Raw genomic sequence first — 23,046 nt, 5'->3', positions numbered from 1 at the left:
GGCCATACCTACCTGACGCACGGACATCTTTTGCGTCAGGAGGATCCCCCCCTGTGTCAGTGTGGGTCCCGGTTGACGGTCGCCCATATTTTGTTGGAGTGTCCCCACCTGCGCACCCTCCGGCAGACTTTTAATCTCCCGGGCACGTTGCCTTTGGTTTTATGCGACGATGCCTCCATGGCTGACGACGTTTTAAATTTTATCCGTGGTAGTCCTTTTTATGGTTCCATTTAGGGGGGACCTGTCCCTTTCCCTTTCTGTGTATCTTGTCCTCGAGTGTCCCATTTGTCGCAGATTTTAATGTGTGTATTCGGGTGGTTGACTCTTTCCCAATTTTTGTTCCCATGGTCAGTCAACCAGTCTCCGACCCTCTTATTTTCTTCCGTTTCTTTCTGTCCAGTGTCCGTCTGTACTCTTCTTGTCTCTAGTGTTCGCTGCCACATTGGTGTTCTTTCAGTGACTGGGGGGAGGGGCGTCTCCTCCCCCCTTGGGGTTTTACCTGTTCCGTAAATTTTGTTTCGCCGGTTTTTTGGAATGGGGGACTGATGACCTTAGCTGTTTAGTCCCCCTTAAACATCCCAACAACAACAACCCTCTTAAGGAACCACACGTTTGTCTGGCCTCTCAACAGATATCCCTCCATTGTGGTTGCACCTACAGTATGGCTATCTGTATCGCTGAGGCACGCAAGCCTCCCCACCAATGGCAAGGTCCATGGTTCATGGGGGGAAGTGTGGAAAAGGGAACCACTTCTTCCAAAATATTTTTCACTTATCTACTTCAAATTTTTAGATGCTAATAGAACAAATGTTTGGGACAGCATAGAATATATAAAAATACCCAAAAATCATTGAAAAGTTATTGAGCAGTTAAATTCAAATTTTTATACTTCTTGCTAATAGAAATTTGGAGAGACATAGGCTACATATATTTAATATATGTAATATATTAATATACACATATATAAAGTATAAAAGTTTTTAGCAAAGATACTGAAACATTCCTGAATGATGAATTCAAATATTTCTTGATACTCTAATAAAAGTTAGGACAGATATAAGCTAAACACTTTTAACATATATGTAATATATAAAGGGAGACAATGTGAGCAAATAGGTCAAGAAGTTGTAATCTTTCCCTCCCACACATTACTATTAAATTAATTGTCTTAGTCTCTTCAGTATTTTCAAAAGTACAAGATGTACAAAATAATAACTTTTTATTGTCTTCATTATCACATTGTTGTTGTTGATGGCTAAAAGTCTTGTGTCTTGGAGTACATTCTTGCTGCTGAAAATTTTGACTTAATGTTGCAGGTTCTTGTTGCACAAAACAACTGAAGAAGATTTGTCTGTTGCTATAAATATCTTTTTATTTTATTCCATTCTTCTATATCACACTGACTTCACAATCTCCATTTTTGTCACATCACATTGTTGTTGTTGTTGTTGTTGTTGTTGTTGCTGTCTTCAGTCCTGAGACTGGTTTGATGCAGGTCTCCATGCTACTCTATCCTGTGCCAGCTTCTTCATCTCCCAGTACCTCCGGCAACCTACATCCTTCTGAATCTGCTTAATGTATTCATCTCTTGGTCTCCCTCTACAATTTTTACCCTCCACGCTGCCCTCCAATGCTAAATTTGTGTTCCCTTGATGCCTCAGAACATGTCCTACCAACTGGTCCCTTCTTCTTGTCAAGTTGTGCCACAAACTCCGCTTCTCCCCAATTCTATTCAATACTTCATCATTAGTTATGTGATCTACCCATCTAATCTTCAGCATTCTTCTGAAGCACCACATTTCGAAAAGCTTCTATTCTCTTCTTGTCCAAACTATTTATCATCCATGTTTCACTTCCATACATGGCTACACTCCATACGAATACTCTCAGAAACGACTTCCTGACACTTAAATCAATACTCGATGTAAACAAATTTCTCTTCTTCAGGAACGCTTTCCTTGCCATTGCCAGTCTACATTTTATATCCTCTCTACCTTCGACCATTATGAGTTATTTTGCTACCCAAATAGCAAAACTTCTTTACTACTTTAAGTGTCTCATTTCCTAATCTAGTTCCCTCAGCATCACCTGACTTAATTTGACTACATTCCATTATTCTCGTTTTGCTTTTGTTGATGTTCATCTTATACCCTCCTTTCAAGACACTGTCCATTCCATTCAACTGCTCTTCCAAGTCCTGTGCTGTCTCTGACAAAATTACAATGTCATCAGCAAACCTCAAAGTTCTTATTTCTTCTCCATGGATTTTAATACCTACTCCAAACTTTTCTTTTTTTGTTTCCTTTACTGCTTGCACAATATACAGATTGAATAGCATTAGGGAGAGGCTACAACCCTGTCTCACTCCCTTCCCAACCACTGCCTCCCTTTCATACCCCTCGACTCTTATAACTGCCATCTGCTTTCTGTACGAATTGTAAATAGCTTTTCGCGCCCTGTATTTTACCCCTGCTACCTTCAGAATTTGAAAGAGAGTATTCCAGTCAACATTGTCAAAAGCTTTCTCTAAGTCTACAAATGCTAGAAACATAGGTTTGCCTTTCCTTAATCTTTCTTCTAAGATAAGTCGTAGGGTCAGTATTACCTCAAGTGTTTCAACATTTCTACGGAATCCAAACTGATCTTCCCCGATGTCGGCTTCTGCCAATTTTTCCATTCATCTGTAAAGAATTCGTGATAGTATTTTGCAGCTGAGACTTATTAAACTGATAGTTTGGTAATTTCCACATCTGTCAACACCTGCTTTCTTTGGGATTGGAATTATTATATTCTTCTTGAAGTCTGAGGGTATTTCACCTGTCTCATACATCTTGCTCACCAGATGGTAGAGTTTTGTCAGGACTGGCTCTCCCAAGGCCATCAGTAGTTCCAATGGAATGTTGTCTATTCCGGGGGCCTTGTTCGACTCAGGTCTTTCAGTGCTCTGTCAAACTCTTCACGCAGTATTGTATCTCCCATTTCATCTTCATATACGTCCTCTTCCATTTCCATAACATTGTCTTCAAGTACATCGCCCTTGTATAGACCCTCTATATACTCCTTCCACCTTTCTGCTTCCCCTTCTTTGCTTAGAATTGGGTTTCCATCTGAGCTCTTGATGTCCATACAAGTGGTTCTCTTATCTCCAAAGGTCTCTTTGAAATTTTCCTGTAGGCAGTATCTATCTTACCCATAGTGAGATAAGCCTCTACATCCTTACATTTGTTCTCTAGCCATCCCTGCTTAGCCATTTTGCACTTCCTGTCGATCTCATTTTTTGAGACGTCTGTATTCCTTTTTGCCTGCTTCATTTACTGCATCTTTATATTTTTTCGTCTCATCAATTAAATTCAGTATCTCTTCTGTTACCCATGGATTTCTACTAGCCCTCGTCTTTTTACCTTATTAATCGTCTGCTGCCTTCACCATTTCATCCCTCAAAGCTGCCCATTCTTCTTCTACTGTATTTCTTTCCTCCATTCCTGTCAATTGTTCCCTTATGCTCTCCCAGAGACTCTGTACAACCTCTGGTTCTTTTAGTTTATCCAGACCCCATCTCATTAAATTCCCACCCTTTTGTAGTTTCTTCAGTTTTAATACAGTTCATAACCAACAGATTGTGGTCAGAGTCCACATCTGCCCCTGGAAATGTCTTACAATTTAAAACCTGGTTCCTAAATCTCTGTCTTACCATTATATAATCTGTCTGAAACCTTCTAGTATCTCCAGGCTTCTTTCATGTATACAGCCTTCTTTTATGATTCTTTAACAAGAGTTAGCTATTATTAAGCTGTGCTCTGTGCAAAATTCTACCAGGCGGCTTCCTCTTTCATTTCGTACCCCCAATCCATATTCACCTACTACGCTTCCTTCTCTCCCTTTTCCTACTACCGAATTCCAGTCACCCATGACTATTAAATTTTTGTCACCCTTCACTATCTGAATAATTTCTTTTATTTCATCATACATTTCTTCAATTTCTTCGTCATCTGCAGAGCTAGTTGGCATATAAACTTGTACTACTGTAGTAGACATGGGCTTCGTGTCTAACTTGGCCACAATAATGCGTTCACTATGCTGCTTGTAATAGCTTACCCGCACTCCTATTTTCCTATTCATTATTAAAGCTACTTCTACATTACGCCTATTTGATTTTGTATTTATAACCCTGTATTCACCTGACCAGAAGTCTTGGTCCTCCTGCCACCAAACTTCACTAACTCCCGCTATATCTAACTTTAATCTATCCATTTCCCTTTTTAAATTTTCTAACCTACCTACCCAATTAAGGGGTCTGACATTCCACGTTCTGATCCATAGAATGTCACAGCACAAATTACATTATTAGATACAACATTAGCAAAATATGTATATTTCTGTCTAAGACATGCCACTACTTACATTCTGCAGTGCTAACTATTCCAAAGAGTTTACGTATTTTCTTGACAACAGAGGAATCAACACCAAAATATAACAATATTTTATAACTGAGTCTGGAAATATATTTAATAATTAGTGTTAGATTCTACAATTAATAATACGAATCTTAAATGTGCCAGCAATTTCATAATTTCAAATATTTTTAAAAGAAGAGTTATTTTAACTGTTAGTGCACATCGATTGTAGCACATCAATATGTTTTTATACATTTTAGCCTGAAATATAATCACCATATACAAATACATATGAATTCTTTTAGTGAAACAGCTGACATAATTTTAACCTATGCAAGAATCAATACTACACATGGTATCAGTTATTTCTATTTAAAAAAAGGTAATGTTAGAGGAGGATGCCACGTTACAACATCCCCTTCACAAAATTTAGAAACAGAATGTTTACAATGTTTTGTGACAGACTATAAGCTTTACCAAACAGTCTACAAAATGAAGCCCAGGCTAGCAGATAGATGTATAGAAGTATCTAATACGTAACATATCTATTACATAGAACATAAGAAAATATCTACTATAAAAATCATAATCTATACATATACCAGGATATAGCATTCAGATTTTCAGATCTGTGGAACATACTGTCACAAGACAAATAATACAAGGACAAAACTACAACATTACACCACTAAACTATAAAAATAATTACAGAGCCAATGTAAATTACTAGAATTTATAAATTTTAAGTCAACATCTATTCAATCAAACCGTCCAAATCTTGAAACGAGAAGACAAAAAAAATTGCAGAGCCTACATGTATCACGAGTGAAGTGACTCAAAAAACTCACAACGATGGGTACAGACCAGAAGAATATATTTGATCATGAATAGGAATCAATCAGCCATATAAACCATAGTATTTACGAATATGTTGACTCACAAAAGAACAAAAAAATGGAAAAATGTTAGGGCCTACGATTACGATGTGGGGGTCGACTCATGAATCCAAACCACACCGGGTACAAACCAGCAAAAAAATTTCCACACAACAAAATGAATAAAGTTCATAATCATATCAATGACTTCAATTATATGCAATGAGTAATTGTGAGAAGCATCTAGCTTCAATCAGTTCAATCAGTGGTTGCACAAGAGAGAGGGAGAGAGAGAGAGGGGGGGGGGGGGGGGGGAGAGTCACAATGACCAGGGGTGACCAAAACAGAGTTAAGCATGAGTCTGTACACAATTCAAGATCCAATCAGATACAATATTGCAATACTCAGGATAAATTCAGGTAAACATAGTCATAAATTATCTTTGAATGGTGACACAATCCAGTAGCTTGACAACCAAAATCAAAGTATGAAAGCAGACATGTATACATCTTATTATATTGTCCATAGTAGTAAATGTCTTCCACACTAACCTATGTACACAAATACCTAGAAAAATCATTTACAATTGATACAGCATTCTGGTGAGTGGATCTGCCTACATCTTTCAGCTTCCTCCTTACAGTTCTCATCACACAGATAGGTAACTTCCTGTCTAGCATTCACATCAAATCCTGAAACATTGTTTTGTGTACTAAATATGCTGTTCAGTACCTCCTTCACATCACACGAGATATGCTCTCCATCTTCATTTTACACAGTCAGTTATATGGGATTTATGTCAGTGCAATTAAAAAGTGCTCATATATGAAACATTAATTAACAGAGTTAAATACAATAAAGAAGAAATGAACCAACAAGGTATTACACACAGATATGCTCAAATACTATTCCTATTTTTTTGAAGTACAAATTACGAATATTTCCCATTTCAAAACTGTCAAAAGCTTCACTCAGCTAGATTCATGGCATGTATATATTAAATTCTAAAGCACAAATCTATTACAGAACACAATTATGTAGTGTATCATAGATTTTAACCCAGTCAGTAGATAGACAAAACTTTAAAAATCACATCATTTTACATAATAAATTCCAGACAAACAAAATACAGTTATACAGTCTCACAATCTACAAACAGAGTTAAACTCAGTAACTGGATAAGATAAAACTCTAGAAACTACATGATCTTCCGTACTAAATTCATGACAATGGAAAAAGAACAACCAAATAAAAATTAGATACTTATGGATCATTTCTATCAACACTTTAGATTTCCCTTTGGTTTTCTCCAACATTGGATCTCCTACTTCAAACTTAGAAAATCTACCTTTACCATCATGTCTCTGCTTTCTCCTATCCCGCTGATTTTACATCATCTCCCTCAGTCAATAGATAAGACAGAACTTTAAAACTCACATGATCTTACATACTACATTCTTGGCAAACAAAACACAATTATATATTATTAAAAACGTACTGACATAGTGAATATTCTCTTCTAGACTAGGTGTCATTATGCATCCATGTTTGTATATCTTGTCCTCTGTATTTAATGTTAACAGTGCTTGACATTTTACCTGCTTGCTTTGCTTACCTTCAGTTCCTCTTATTTTCGCACGTGCAATTGGCATTCTCACAAAATTCTTACTATTCTTGATTTTGTCTCTAAATTGTTCAGATATACCACAAATCAGGCTACCTGTATCAATCAAACAGTTCCCTTCCCATTGATCAATCTTAATATAAGAACATCCAAAACCTGAATTATCATCTCTATTATTAGATAATTCATGTAAAAGATCACTTTCAATTTCATCAAATGCTGCATCTATACTGTTTTTGTAGGGTTTTATCAACTTCACTGGCATCATAGCATTACTTTGGTTTCACATGTTGTCAGGTAAAGACTGAATATACTCAATGGGTTTCATTGCACAATTAACATCACTTAGATCTTCTTTCACTTCATTCCACCCATTTGGATACAGATTTTGAGTAACCACAGCTAACTTATTCCAGAATACAAATTGATCTATGTTATCATCACTATGGTCCCAAACAAATTAAAAAAAAAAAATTCACTTTCATTCTCTAAGCTTTCAGATAACCCAGCTTTACTGTATTGATCATTACTCTGAATGACATTGATGAAAAACTGATTTGACTTGATTGGTATTCCATGACTCTCACTTACATCTTCACACACATCACTTACATTACATGTATTCACAAATAATCTCTGAAACTTTGTCATGCTTAAACTCCGCAAAAACCTGATACTCGTCATCATCATCATCATCATCATCTTCTTCTTCTTCATTATAACCATATTCTTGAAAATTACTTGATCAATAACATCATTAACAACACAAGTCTCACCACTATCTAAGTTACACACATCACCTACATTCATTTGCAATAAGCTATCAGTCTCAGACTTTCCAACCTCAGTCATTTCACAGTTCATTCACATCTACATCAAAAGTACCACCTAATTAAGATCCAATACCTGTTTCACATACATCAACAACACTGTTTTCTGACCAAGAGAAGAAATAATTAGCACATACCACACTAAAATTCTCATAACTCTTATATTCTGGTTCATGATTAGTATCTACACCATTTCTACTAAACATAGTATTCCAAAACTTTTCATCAAAACATAAATGATAAATCTGATGTTCCTTTTGTTCAACTTCAGATACCCTTGCTACATTATTAATACTATTATTATTTTCTAAATGTGCATGTAAATTTGGGGTCCTGTTCTTGTTGCGTCTCCTCACCCCAAATTGTGGATCCTCACTGAGGCGGACCACCGTTTCCTGAATAGTTGCCTCTATGATTGCTTCTCCTATTATATTATCCATAGTTATATCCATTGTTCCTATTCTGCTGATGTTCAAAGTTTCTGCCTCTATTAGCATGTTGACCCTGATTAAAGTTAGCACCATCTCTGTTTCTGTAGTTGTTACCATTTTGGTCCTTATCATTGCAGTTATTATGATACATGTTTCATTCTATTGCCCTTTGCAGCCTGTCTACATATCATAAAAATTGTTCTAGACAATTGTCAGGTCCATGTACTAAATTCCACTGCAACCTACCTGGTAATCTCCTTTTTAGTGCATCAATTAATCTAATTTCACCAAATGGCCTGTCAGGGTGTGCTTATTATTTGATTATTACAAAGTTCTTTCAGTCTACTAACCTTATTCCTATAGTTTGGACCATTCAGAAATTCACCTTTTATTCTTCCTTGTTCAGCTTCTGACCAAAACTTATTCAAAAAACTTTTATCAAACCTTTGGTATGTCTCCCACTGACTTAAATTTAGATTTACCCATTACGGAGCTTCATCTTCAAAACATCTTTTAACAAATTTAATCTTTTGGTCATCACTCATGCCAGACACAAAACTATCTCTACAGTGGTGTAAAAAATCCACTGGATGAAAATTTTGATTGGGATGTTGGACCACGCAATACCATTGTTTGAATACAGATTATTGTGAATGAAATTTTCCTGAAGTACTGAAATTTTTTGATCTAGAACATTATTATTTATCATACTGTTTCCAACATTCAAAATTTTTAATCTAAACTACCAAAGTTCAGTTCCCTTTTTCCTCTATGGCCATCTGTTGAACTCGGACATCATTAACATTCTTCTACTCTTGTGAAGATTGTGCAAATAACTAATTTTCCAAAACAATAAATTTATTTTCTAATACATCGACTTTTTCATTAACACTTTTTAATCCATCTGACAACCTACTTTTTAGCTCCAAAACCCGATTGCTAAATTGGTCTATTTGGTAATGTAACCTGTCCACTTTGTCATTGTTTTCAGTTTCAAGTTTTCAGTTCATTTAACTGTCCTTGTAGTGAAATAAATTTTTTGGTTAACTCATCAGTAACTGCACTAAATTTGCTATTGTTGCCAGTTTTAACTGATCATTAACTGCACTCAATTTTGCCAAAATCAACTGCATAATATCGGTTTTCACTGTTTCTTTGCTAACTACACTTTCACTTGGTTCAAACATGTCTAGGCTGGGTCCTACAGCTTTCATTTCATCACCACTACCCTCATCTCTATTCATTTTGCTACCAATCACCCAAGTCCACCAAGAAAAATTAATTTCACAAATGATTTGTACTTATCTTTTCTGATGTCTTTCGTCGTGGTTGTAAAGTCCTCTTTCAGTTCATCTGATCCACCATTGTTGGTATCACATAAAATTATTCTCACTGTTGATAAGACTTTGTTGGGCAGTTCTCTGGTCTTCTTTCTTAAGGTTATTGGAGTTTCTGTGTGTATATAAAAACTGTAAATGACACATAATTGTCCTTTATTTTTCTCCAACTGACAAAGCTTTGTTATCAGTCAACAAATCACGGCTGATGCCACCATTTGTAATCTTACCCTCCCACACATCAGTATTAAATTCATAGTCTTAATATCTTCACTGTTTTTGAAAGTTTCAAGAGATATAAGATATACAAAATAATAACTTTTTACTTGTCTTCATTATCTCATTGTTATTATCGATGGCTCAAAATCTTGTTGCGTCTAGGAGTACATTCTTGCTGCTGAAAATTTTGATTTAACATTGTGGGATCTTGTTGAACTTAATAAGTGATGAAGATTTGCCTGTTGCTATAAATATATTTTTATTTATCCCGTTCTTCTATACCACACTGACTTCACAATCTCCATTTTTGTCACATCATAAATTACCTTATTAGAAACAAGATTAGAAAAATATTTGCATTTCCATCTGAGGCATACCCACCACTACTTACACACAGGGTGACTCATTATAAAGTTCTCAGCTGATTTATTTCAAATTTTTACATGATAGTCTAATAACATTTGGACAGATGCAAGCTATATACTTTTAATATACAGGGTGATTCAAAAAGAATACCACAACTTTAAAAATGTGTATTTAATGAAAGAAACATAATATAACCTTCTGTTATACATCATTACAAAGAGTATTTAAAAAGTTTTTTTATCACTCAAAAACAAGTTCAGAGATGTTCAATATGGCCCCCTCCAGACACTCAAGCAATATCAACCCGATACTCCAACTCGTTCCACACTCTCTGTAGCATATTAGGCGTAACAGTTTGGATAGCTGCTGTTATTTCTCGTTTCAAATCATCAATGGTGGCTGGGAGAGGTGGCCGAAACACCATATCCTTAACATACCCCCATAAGAAAAAATCGCAGGGGGTAAGATCAGGGCTTCTTGGAGGCCAGTGATGAAGTGAAGTGCTCTGTCACGGGCTGCCTGGCAGCCGATCCATCGCCTCAGGTAGTTGACGTTCAGGTAGTTACGGACAGATAAGTGCCAATGTGGTGGCACTCCATCCTGCTGAAATATGAATTGTTGTGCTTCTTGTTCGAGCTGAGGGAACAGCCAATTCTCTATCATCTCCAGATACTGTAGTCCAGTTACAATAGCACCTTCAAAGAAAAAGGGACCAAAAACTTTATTGGCTGAAATGGCACAGAAAACGTTCACCTTAGGCGAGTCACGTTTATACTGAGTTGTTTCCCGTGGATTCTCAGTGCCCCATATACAGACATTGTGACGGTTGACTTTCCTGTTAGTGTGGAAAGTTGCTTCATCACTAAACACAATCTTTGAAACGAAAGATTCATCTGTTTCCATTTGAGCAAGGATAAAATCACAGAAATAGATTCTTTTAATCTTATCAGCTGCAGACAGTGCTTGAACCAATTTCAGACAATAAGTTTTCATAACTAACCTTTTTCGTAGGACTCTCCATACAGTTGATTGTGGAATTTGCAGCTCTCTGCTAGCTCTGCGAGTCGATTTTCCTGGGCTGCGAACAAATGCTTGCTGGATGCATGCTACATTTTCATCACTCATTCTCGGCCGTCCAGAACTTTTCCCTTTGCACAAACACCCATTCTCTGTAAACTGTTTATACCAACGTTTAATACACCACCTATCAGGAGGTTTAACACCATACTTCGTTCGAAATGCATGCTGAACAACTGTCGTCGATTCACTTCTGCCATACTCAATAACACAAAAAGCTTTCTGTTGAGCGGTCGCCATCTTAGCATCAACTGACGCTGACGCCTAGTCAACAGCGCCTCAAGCGAACAAATGTACAACTAAATGAAACTTTATAGCTCCCTTAATTCGCCGACAGATAGTGCTTAGCACTGCCTTTTGTCGTTGCAGAGTTTTAAATTCCTAAAGTTGTGGTATTCTTTTTGAATCACTCTGTATATATTTTATAAATATAGATAAATACAATACAGTCATCAAACTTGTAGCACAATTTTTGATAAATGGTTGACTAGTTTACTTTGAATTACACAGTGTCCCAACAAAGGCCTTTTTTTATTAAAAAAACAGCAGTTTACAAGTTGTCTGTTAAAGCTAACTGTGAAAATCAAAATGCTATCTGTGATAATGTGTACTTTCATTAAAATTTTTGCAGTCAGTTTTAATTGCAATAGCAAATAATAGTCCCAAATATATTCTTTCTCCTTATATATAATTTCAAACAAAAAAAATTGTACACAACAATGTGAAGTTTTGTTTTCTTGCTTGTATACAGTTTTGACAGAAAATAGAGTAGTAGTTTCTATGGCTTATTGGCTTATGATTATAACTTATTGGCTTATGATTATAATACTACTATGGAATCTGAATCATCTGAAATGTTTGTAATCCTACCCATTTGCAGATTAAAATATGTTAAGAACTCTCATTTAAGCTACTATTCCCACAGTTCCAGCAGCTGGAGAGGTCTTTCTCATATCCTGCATACCAGTTTTGATACCAACTTGTTTCCAGTTTATTTTAAGTGAATTCCCAGTCAAGTTGTTGTTTGCAATAACAATAAATAAGGCTCAAGGTCAGGGGGAGTGTGGAAAAGGAGATAAGGGGATGGACAGAGGGGCAAGGGTGCAAATTGTCATAGAGAGGGGAAAGAGGAGATGGACAGAGAGAAAGGGAGGAGAAAATGCAAAGACATAGGAGGGAGGAGCTTATGGACAGAGAGAGGGGGAGGATGGGGTGATAAACAAAGTGAGACGTGAGGAGGGGACGGTCAGAGAGAAGGGGTAGAAGGTGATAAGGACTATATCTAACTTCCATACACATATAGCACCTTTAAAGCACTGCTGGGTCCACTGGTATCTTAATGATAGAAAACAGAGGGTCGCATTAATGAATTATACAACAGAAAAAAGACTAAATTCAGAATGAGGAAACATGAACTGTGGTGTACCACAAAATATGGTGCTTGGCCTGCTTCTGTTCTTGGCCTACGTAAATGATTTACTTAAGACTCTGGAGGACTCTTCAAGAACTATGATGTTTACTAATTATACTAGTATACTTATCAAGCACTCAAACAAATTCATAGTGGATATAGCAAATAGTAAACAATTTCATATTTATAAAGACTTATTCCTGTTCCAGATGAAGTAAAATAAGTTTTTACAAGCCTAAGAAACAGATATCAACAGACATACACTGGATGAGGTTGCATATGTGAAGCTTCTTTGCATGCAGATGGATTGTAAACTGAGATGCTAAGATTGCATGGATAAGTTAACCAAAAAGCTCATTCCTTGCACTTTACGCTTAGGTATCTTTCTTATTATGTTGACCTGTGGACATTAGTGCAGGCACACTTTGCGTACTCTCACTCACAATCTTCTGGGACAATGTAGTTAAGGGCAAAGAAGTTAGTTAATTAAGTTTCATGATCCCTAGATCATTTGTACGATTAATCATAATGTAAATATGGCTACATTCTGACCATTTAATGGTTTTTTTCTGAACATTGAGTTAGTAAAATATACCCACCACCACCACCTTTTTACATATTACCTAAATAGAAATTCTTCTATGAAACAGAAGTACTTGCCAAGGAGAAACTTATCAGTTCATTTTCAAATTTATCTTTGCTGTCTGTCAGACATTTTATATCACTGGGTAGGCCATCAAAAATTTTGGTGACAGCATTGTGCACCCCCTTTTTGTGTCAGATGTGGAGTAATTAATATCATTTTTCTTCTAGTATTTTAATTATGTACCACATTGTTCCTTTTGAACTGAAATTGATTATTTACCACAAACTATTTGAGGGAATAAATATATCGTGAAACAGTATCAAAATCCCTAACAACTGTCTAAAAGATAATAGGGTTGAGCACTACAAGTTTCTTAAAGATGAAATACCCCAGTCATTATTCCATATGACATTATTGAATAAAATATGCTAAATGTGCCAAATTTTTGTCTTGGTTCTCCCCAAGATTTTCAATGATTTGAAGTGCAAATGGGCAAGCAATTTTGAAATTTCCACTCTAGTATTTACGTCCTCGCCACATGTTACACTTATCATTGGTGTAGTATCTCTACATTTGCAGAAATTAACATGTTACGTCGAAACTGACAGTGAGACCATTTATAGAAAACAATTCAACAATCCCTTTAAGAACATTATTTGCCCTTTATTCTGTTGCTGTTTGTGCATATGTATTGTTACAATGGTAGTGACATCTGCAAAAATAACAAATTCTGCAGTTTTGTATTAGACAGGAAGTCATTTATATATAACAGAAGCAGTAGTCAATCTAAGATTCAGCCCTGTGGACTCCAAAAGTGATTTCTCCCCAGTCTGAAGAATCTTACATGCTTACGTTGGTTCTGTTATTAAGTACCACTTCCTGTGTTATTTTGGTCAGATATGACATTATCCAGTGGCTGGCTATATCATGAATTCCATAAAACCTCAGTTTATCTATGATAATATTATTATACTGAAGCCTGCAGTAATAATATTGTATAAAGTTGAGAACCAAAAATCTTGTATGTCTTTTAGATTCTTTGCATTGATTAATCTATGCAAATTCATCAAGGACTAAGTAATATGTCAATGGTGCCTCTAGTGCAGAAGTTAAAAGGAAGAAGGAGGAGGAGGAGGAGGAGGAGGATAAACCTAGACATTTAGATGTTGACAGTTATTGACTCAGATAAGTTTAGAAGGGCTGAAATGTTCTGTAGTGCCTTATCATGTCTTCCCAAAGTTTGCTGTTAAGCATGTCATGTGTAATTAAGTTTGTTGGAACTTAGTAAGCTACAATCAATCCGCTCACCTGTTTTTACAATTTGTGAGCTTAGGCATTTCTTGTAAGTACTGCATCTGCAGATACAGTGATATTTGAAAGTGTATCTCCTGCAAAACATAATATAGTTTCCTTGGTTTTGTAGCCATAGTTTAGCACTAATGTGCAATAAGCAAACTGCTTAAAAAAGCTACATCAAACAAGTAAGTAGCTACCCAGAAAAGATGATACATAGATGTCATAAACACAATGAAAAGAAGGTTTTTGTAAAAATTCATTACATATTGAAGCTACTAAAGTACTATAAAGGCAATAAAGTTCATAGAATTCCAATAAAAAAAAAATCAAAAAAAATCGTTCCAGCTTTCATGAGCTCATGTAGATGCTGCATGATACACTGTGACAGCAATGTCAATCCAGATGCAGCATTTTTTGTCTTAATGTATAAACATTAAATAACTACAGACTACTAGCAGGTTTCCAAATTTGATGCACAAGTAAATTGGTAACTCTTTCCAGAATAATAAATAATCTTTCAGCAAAGCTGTTTGTGGCCTTTATTGGCAAACTGGTGTTAACAATTTGTTTGAATATCCAAAAGATTTTTGTTTCTCATTATTTTGTTTAGCTGTGCAAAAGAAGTGAGGTATACATGAGAAAAAGAATTTTGCATATTGTTGCAGGAAACTGCTTTGTGTCCAGTAAGAAATGTTTCTGTGTACTTTTTCCCCTAAAAAAATAAATAAATAAAAAAAATAAAAAAATAGAGGGGGGGGGGGGGGGTGAAAGATGTCATTAAGATCGCCATGAAGGTTAGAAATTATGATAAACTACAATACTGTAAATTCATGGAAGAAAGCAATAAACAAAGTTGAGCCTGAGTATGAGAAGCCTGCAGCTGATGAATGGGTGGGGTGTAGCATAATATATTTCACTGGAGAACTGAAAAAATGTGTAAATAATTTAACTCACACAAATTTGATCATTGTAAATGTTCCACAACATCATGATTTTCTGAACTGTTCATGTGTGAACCTTGAAATCAGTCTCACAAGCAAGAGTTCCACAGAAATATGGATTCATTTCCAGGAAGTTGATGTTATAAACAAACATTTTGGAATGAAGGCTCTAGACAGCTCACTGCCTTAATTTAAATGCATCAGGAAAGGAGGTACTTGCAGATAAAATATTTGCTTGTATTTCACAGGGCAACGAAATTGCAAATTATGAAGTGGTTTAAACACAGTAGGCCAGAAAATAACACAATTAGTAAAACAGACACAAATTACAAAATGGTTCAAACCAATAAGAATGGAGTACAAATTTTAGAAGCCTCCAAAAACAACTTCACTACTTGACCATCACCAGGAAGCAAAAGTCACACTCAACAAATACGCCAAGAATTTTTTAGGCATGACATCACCTGCAGAAGAAGAAAACGAAGTACCAGCGGCAACAGAAAAAAACACAACAGTCAAGCAGACTGCACAAGGAACAACAAGCAGATAAAAATTCTTTCAGAGGAGATGGATGCACTACTTTTCAACTACAGATACAAAGAACAAGAACTACCCAAGATAAGTGACACCGTTACAAACAACAAAGTAGATCAGCTATCAGTTAATGTAAATGACAAAAATTGTACGAACAATGGTAAAATACGAGAGCTATCCACAAAGTAAATAAAGTATTGGAAATTTTTTTTATTATATACAGATGAAAGCCACACTTAAATACTACTTTTCTAAATAGTTGCCATTTAAATTAAGGCACTTATCGTTGCGATGGACGAGCTTGGAAATTCCTTCGTTGTAAAATTTGGCCGCCTGCGCCTTCAACCACGTGGTTACGTCTTTTGGGACAGAAAAGGTGTGATTTTTGTGGATTTCCTGGAAAGAGGCACTACAATAATCTCTGAAAGGTACTGCCAAACTCTGCACAACCTCAGAAGAGCAATACAAAACAAGCACAGGGGAAAGTTGGGCTCAAAGATCTTGCTGATTCACGACAACGCCCGGGCCCATACGACAAATGCCACTAGTGAAGTTCTCGAATCTTTTAAGTGGGAGTTGTTTCCTCATCCGCCGTACAGTCCTAACCTGGCACCGAGCGACTTCCACTTATTCCCATCAATGAAGAAATGGTTGGCTATGCAGCATTTTGATGACGACGCACAGCATCAAGAAGAGGTGGTTGAAGGCGCAGGCGGCCGAATTTTACGACAAAGGAATTTCCAAGCTCATCCATTGCTACGATAAGTGCCTTAATTTAAATGGCAACTATGTAGAAAAGTAGTATTTAAGTGTGGCTTTCATCTGCATATATTAAAAAAAATTTCCAATACTTTATTTATTTTTAATTCCAAAACGTAATGTACTTTGTGGATAGCCCTCGTATTATGCTTTACAGAATATCATATCACAAATGTCAATAACTTGTTCCTTTTAGAACTACAACATTGCAAGCTACTACTCTAGGGACAACAATTAAAGAGGTGGTGTAGCTACTTTTGTTAAAAAATATGTCATATTTAGAGCAATAGATGTAAGGAAATACTGTTTAGAACAACTGTTTGAAGCTTATGTTACAGTAGATAGCTCCCCACCTGGAAATAACTTTAGGGCCTTTTTGGTTCAAATAGAAATATTGTTATCTGTTTTATTTCATAAAAATAATGAAATTATCATTCTGGGGGATGTTAATGAAGACTTTTTATGTGAACACAACAAAAAAGAAGAGCTCCAACATCTGATGAATTCATACAATCTTCTTCCAATAGTTTGACCTTCGCAATACGATTTCACCTGAGAGTCAGACTTTGACAGACAATATATTTGTAGATTTCAATAGGTACCTTAGCTTCACTGTCACCTCTGTCTTGGATGGATTCTCTGGCCATGATGGACAACTCCTCACTCAGCATGACAGTACAGCCTTCAACAAATTAATCCCCACCTGGAAATTAGACCAATGACTAGTGATGCACTTGAAATATTTAAACAAAAACTGCAACAAATGGACTGAAGCCCAGTATAGAGGGTGAGTGAGACAAACCCTGGACCACAAAGGAATTAAACAATGATGTAAAACAAAGAGAGAACTTAACATTGCAGTTAGAATGTCTGAAGACATAATGAAAATAGGCCATTATGAAATGTACTGTAAGATACTAAAGAAGGTAATATATATATATAATAGAAAGAAACTTCCACATGGGAAAAATATATTAAAAACAAAGATTCCAAGACTTACCAAGCGGGAAAACGCCGGCAGACAGGCACAAGAACAAAACACACACACACACACACACACAGAATTACTAGCTTTCGCAACCGATGGTTGCTTCTTCAGGAAGGAGAGGGAAAGACGAAAGGATGTGGGTTTTAAATTCCATTACAGAAAGCAGACCTATTAGGAATAAGTGGTGTAAGAAATAAGTGGTTAGAATCATACTTCAAAGATAGAAAGCAGAAAGATAGGAAGCAGATAGTACTTATGAGATCCATAGCGGCCTGGTTTCATCTAACTGGAGAACCATTAAATGTGGAGTGCCCCAGGGATCCATTCTTATTCCTTTACTGTTCTTCATACTTATAAATGACCTACCTCAGTGTACAAAGCTCCACTGATTTTTTACCATTTTCACAGATGATACGAAAATTATGATTCCCTAACCTAACCTAACCTAACCAAATCATAAGCATTGTATTATGAGAAAGACATTGATAACTCTGATAACAAAATGAAGACAGCTTGGAATATTGTTAAAAGGGAGGCAGGGAAAACCATAAGAACTTTTGAAGAAGCCAATATTTTCAACAACTACTTCTTGTCAGTTTCAGAACAAACAGGATGCAAGAGCTCTGAGTCATATGCTTTCACAAATAAAGTTCTGGATTCAATTAATGACATACTGGTAACACTAGGATTATTTTGTGACTTGTCAAAAGCTTGTGAACCACCAAATTCCATTACAGAAAGCAGACCTATTAGGAATAAGTGGTGTAAGAAATAAGTGGTTAGAATCATATTTCAAAGATAGAAAGCAGAAAGATAGGACGCAGATAGTACTTATGAGATCCATAGCGGCCTGGTTTCATCTAACTGGAGAACCATTAAATGTGGAGTGCCCCAGGGATCCATTCTTATTCCTTTACTGTTCTTCATACTTATAAATGACCTACCTCAGTGTACAAAGCTCCACTGATTTTTTACCATTTTCACAGATGATACGAAAATTATGATTCATGGTCATACATGTGAAGATCTTCAAGGATTTGTTAACAATATTCTGATTGATTTAATGAAATGGATTAGCACTATTGGACTTTAAGACGACCAGCTGCATTCAGTTCACTGCAACTGCGGTTGATAAAGTCAACCACTCGGCCGTGGCGTTCCTCCTGCCGGTTGCTCAGGTGGGAGGAGGTGGCCCTCACACGTCTTCGGATCGGACACTGTCCTCTCACACATAGCTTTTTATTACGGCGGGAGGATCCTCCGTTTTGTGATGCTTGTGGTGTGCACATCGCTATCCGGCTCATTTTAACAGACTGCATTTTATACCGTGATGCACGGGCAGAAGCACAAGTTGATGGGGATCTGTCTTCTGTTTTAGCTAATGATGAGACGTGTGTCTAGGGTTTTTAAGTTTTGTGATGTGTCTGGACTCTGGCCTAAACTTTTAGGCTGGAGGTTTTAGTGTATTGCAGTGTGACTGACTCCTCCCCTTTTTTCCTTGCGGTCAGCCAGCTGCTTCCATCTGCTACATTGTTTTAGTTTCCTCTATCATTTTATTCCTGTGTTGTCCATGTTTTACTGCTGACGCTCTGCTTCATCCCACACTTTGGTGTGGGTGAGCACATGTTTTTCAATGATTGTTACCCATGTTTTCTGTTTCGTTTTATATTCCTGTTCTGGGATTTTTCTTGACACCCATCTCACTATGTTACTGAACAGGCGCTGAAGACCTTGCTGCCGTGCGCCCAAAACCCCTCTACTACTACTACTACTACTACTACTACTGCTAAAACTGAGGATGGGTTAACTGGGAAGTGTGGTACAGAGTCAATAGCAAGAGTTAAAACAATGAAGTTTTTAGGTGTTGTAATTGACTCCAGAGTAACCTGGTCTCATCATATAATAAATAAATCTTCAGAAGAGACTCAGCTCACTGATTTTTGCCCTATCTGTTTTCTCCAAGAGAAGACACACAGACACAAAGAAAGTAGCATACTATGGGTATTTCCATTCTCTTATAATATTCAGTACTATATTTTGGGGAAACCAAGCACTAGCAGAGAAAATGCTCTTGGCCCAAAAATGTGTTGTGTGAATAATGAGCAGTGTTGACTCTAGTTGTACTTGTAGAAATCCTTTTACAGAAACTAAAAATTCTTACTGTTACTTCCCAGTACATCTCTTCTCTTACCTGTTTCATCATGAAAAATACTGAGTTTTGTAAAAGAAATAGTGAATACTAAGGATATGGTACTAGGAGAAAGCACAATTTCCACAATGATTGTAAAAACCTGACTGTGGTGCAAAAGGGTGTGCAGTTCTCTGGTGCAAAAGTTTTTAATGCTCTACCTCCAGATATTAAAAGCAAATTTGATACCATTCCTCTTTAGGGAGCATCTGAAGCAATTTGTATGGGAAAGCTCACTTTACAGTTTGGAACAGTTTTTTTTTTTTTAGCCACACTGAGAAAAACCTATTAGATCTGTGGACCAGAAATTTTGAGTGTGATATACCATAGTGTACATATGAGCAATGATGTAGGTACCATACTCAAGTAAAATTCATAGTTACTTTCACTGGTTATGTGTTTGCTTTTCATTTTCTGTGTCTAACATTCACTGTAATCTATCATTCTTACCACATGCGTGAAATGCAAACATGGAGTGTTACTTTTGCATGAGTGACTGCTTTACTACTACCTATGTATGGATTAATTACTGGAGTACTCTATATCCTTGTGAGTTTATCACAGTTGGATTGATAGAGCTAGACCTGTAATTGAAGTCTGATATATTTTCTTATTCCATCTTCAAATGTGATGCAGCCTTTTTTCTGAAATCGTAAAAATTACCACAGAAAATTAAACAATGTAAACTCCCAGGTTGGCATACTAACAATATAAGGAAAAGATAAACTGCTACTCACTGTGCAGATGACACACTGAGTTGAGACTGGCACAACAAAAAGACACGTACATATTAGCTTTTGGACAGAGCCTTTTTCTGGCCAAATAAATAAATAAATAAATAAACCTTCATTTACACAAGCAAGCACACCTCATGCATGCAAGTCCTATGTCATGATGTGCTTTACTGTACAAATTCTATGATCTACAGGACCAATAATAAATCAAATCAAATCAAAACCACCATCTCCAGCAGCTCAGATTGAACCTGCCGGAGTGGTGGTTATGTGTGTGTGTGTGTGTGTGTGTGTGTGTGTGTGTGTGTGTGTCCTTTTCTGAAGGAGGCTTTGACTAATGTATCTCTATCTTTTCACTGTGCCTGTCTACATCTCAACGTGTTGTGTCATCTTTATGATTAGGAGCAATCTATCCCTTCCTTAAATTGCTGATGTTCCAGAAAATTAATGTTTTTCCAAAGTGTTTTCCAAGGTACAACATGGTCAAATACAATGGGAAAAATCTTCTATAGAAATTTATAGTATTTCAGTTGAGAAAATCTTGTCAGTACTATATTTAGTTGTCTATCTGTTGTGTTATTACTCTTCTATACACCAATAATCAGAAAGTGAAATCAAATTAAGGAGAAGTGTTATGAAAATCCAGTTGCTAATTAAATACATTTTGAGGTAGAAGCTCTTGGAAACTAATGCAAATTTCCATTTTCAAAGCAGGGAAAATTATCAAGACATTAAGAAAATTCACTTCATTTGCAAATAAGATGTTACATAGTAAAGATAGTTTCAAAATACGAGCTGGGGGTGTATGACCGACAAAGTATGGCTTCGTCCAAATGTTACGCAACTAGCTTCAAAAATATATAGAATTTTACTTAGAACAAAATTATGTAAGGGAAAAATTAACAATATATTCCAAATAGTTTTAATACATTATATAGCACTTGAATGTGTAGAATTCAAAACATTTACAAATGCTCTAGAAACACACTCTTGTTTCTAGCGACAACAAGAACTGTAGGAAATGGTGGACCCTGCTTATGGCTCTATGCAAATTCCTTCTTGTGATTCAATCACTAGACTAAAGTACTGACCAAAATACATTATGTGTTTCTAAGTTCACTATACTCTGGGTACAACACCCTCTGTGATTATTAGGTAATTTTGTGTATTCTAATAATCTGTTAACAATCTTTTATTACATTACATACTTTAGAATGTGCTTTCTTCACCATATTTCCTTCACCAAAATTTTGCAGTTCCTTAGAATCTGATAGTCTTGGCCTCACACCAAGCCTGCCTCTGCAAAAACAGCTAAAAATAAAAGCTACGTACACTGACATATCTTAGTAACTTTACACTCTGAATAAAATGTGAAATGTACTTTATCACTGCATCAATGAGATGTTGACATAGATTGCACTTGTGTAGGTGGAGCCGGCGCCACAGGCATGGTGCAGGGGCAGCGGGCCGGCGTGATGTAATCGACTACCGCACTGGTTACATCCGGTCGCATCTCCGTTCACCATCTGGCCGTGTGCGGTGACCCGACCCTGAGCGCAGCGAGCTGCCCTGTTAGTTGTGTGATAATATGGACATGGCGCTGCCCACAAATTCTTAACTCTCTCCTGAGCTAGACTGTGTTCAAAAAGGCATTTTCTGCAATAAATGTGACAGAAAATAAGCATCTCTGTCTAGTGACGACTTAGCACTTGAGTACAGTTTCATGTCTGTGACTTTTTGAGATAGATGTATAATTTTATAATTGGTTTTACCAAAGAATAACTGCAGAAGTTAATACTTGAAAGTATAATTTTGAATAATAAAATTTCTATGAACTGTAAAATCAATTATAGACAAATAAATCTTAATTCTATTTGAGGTATCCTCATATTCTAGCATTTTTATTTTCATATTTTCTTGGAATATCCTAAAAAGAGCCCTTTAATCTAAATATTATCTAAAGCTATATTCTACAAATACTTGTAGTGTGTATGTTATACAATACTTTTCATTGTAAATGCATTACAGTTTCTTCCTGTTTTTATGAGAGATGAAATACTGAAATAGGGAAAGAATGATTGATTGTATATATTTACACAATTTATCTTCAAATTGCCCATAGCACTGATGTGTAGGTATATTACCAATGTTCATAGTTTCTGCCCTGAAAACCAACTCTTGGAATTTTCTAATGGAATATGAGAGAGACACTGCCTCTTTTTTCAAATGTGTGCCAGTTCAGATTCTGCAACTTTTCTGTTACATTCACCGTTCCCTTCATTGTACACAAAGGAGCACACATCTAAGCAGTACTCCAACACTGGCATTACACATGTTTTGTGAACAGCCTATTTTTGGAACAAACTGCAATTTCCCATTATCCCATCAAAACCTCCATTTCTTTTATTTACAACTGACCCTCTGGATCACATTCCTTAACGTGGTAATTTCTCACA

General features: G+C 36.2%; 1 protein-coding gene across 6 annotated transcripts in view; it reads left to right on the top strand.

Moving 5' to 3' along the window:
• LOC126267827 (putative thiamine transporter SLC35F3) overlaps positions 1-22,480 on the top strand; it is a 652,799-nt gene extending 630,319 nt beyond the window's left edge. For 3 of the 6 annotated variants that reach the window (XM_049973156.1, XM_049973133.1, XM_049973141.1), the window contains one exon: positions 22,019-22,464. In XM_049973156.1, the coding sequence (XP_049829113.1) occupies positions 22,019-22,071 (53 nt within the window). In that variant the 3' untranslated portion in view covers positions 22,072-22,464. Of the gene's footprint in view, positions 1-22,018 lie in introns of all 6 variants that reach the window. The other 3 variants (XM_049973150.1, XM_049973162.1, XM_049973168.1) reach the window with 2 other exon arrangements.
• Positions 22,481-23,046: the final 566 nt, after the last annotated feature.

This window comes from Schistocerca gregaria, chromosome 1 (genome assembly GCF_023897955.1).
Source record: "Schistocerca gregaria isolate iqSchGreg1 chromosome 1, iqSchGreg1.2, whole genome shotgun sequence".
Lineage (NCBI taxonomy): Eukaryota > Metazoa > Arthropoda > Insecta > Orthoptera > Acrididae > Schistocerca > Schistocerca gregaria.
Note: the sequence above shows the minus strand (reverse complement) of the source record. Positions and strands in the feature narration are given on the sequence as shown.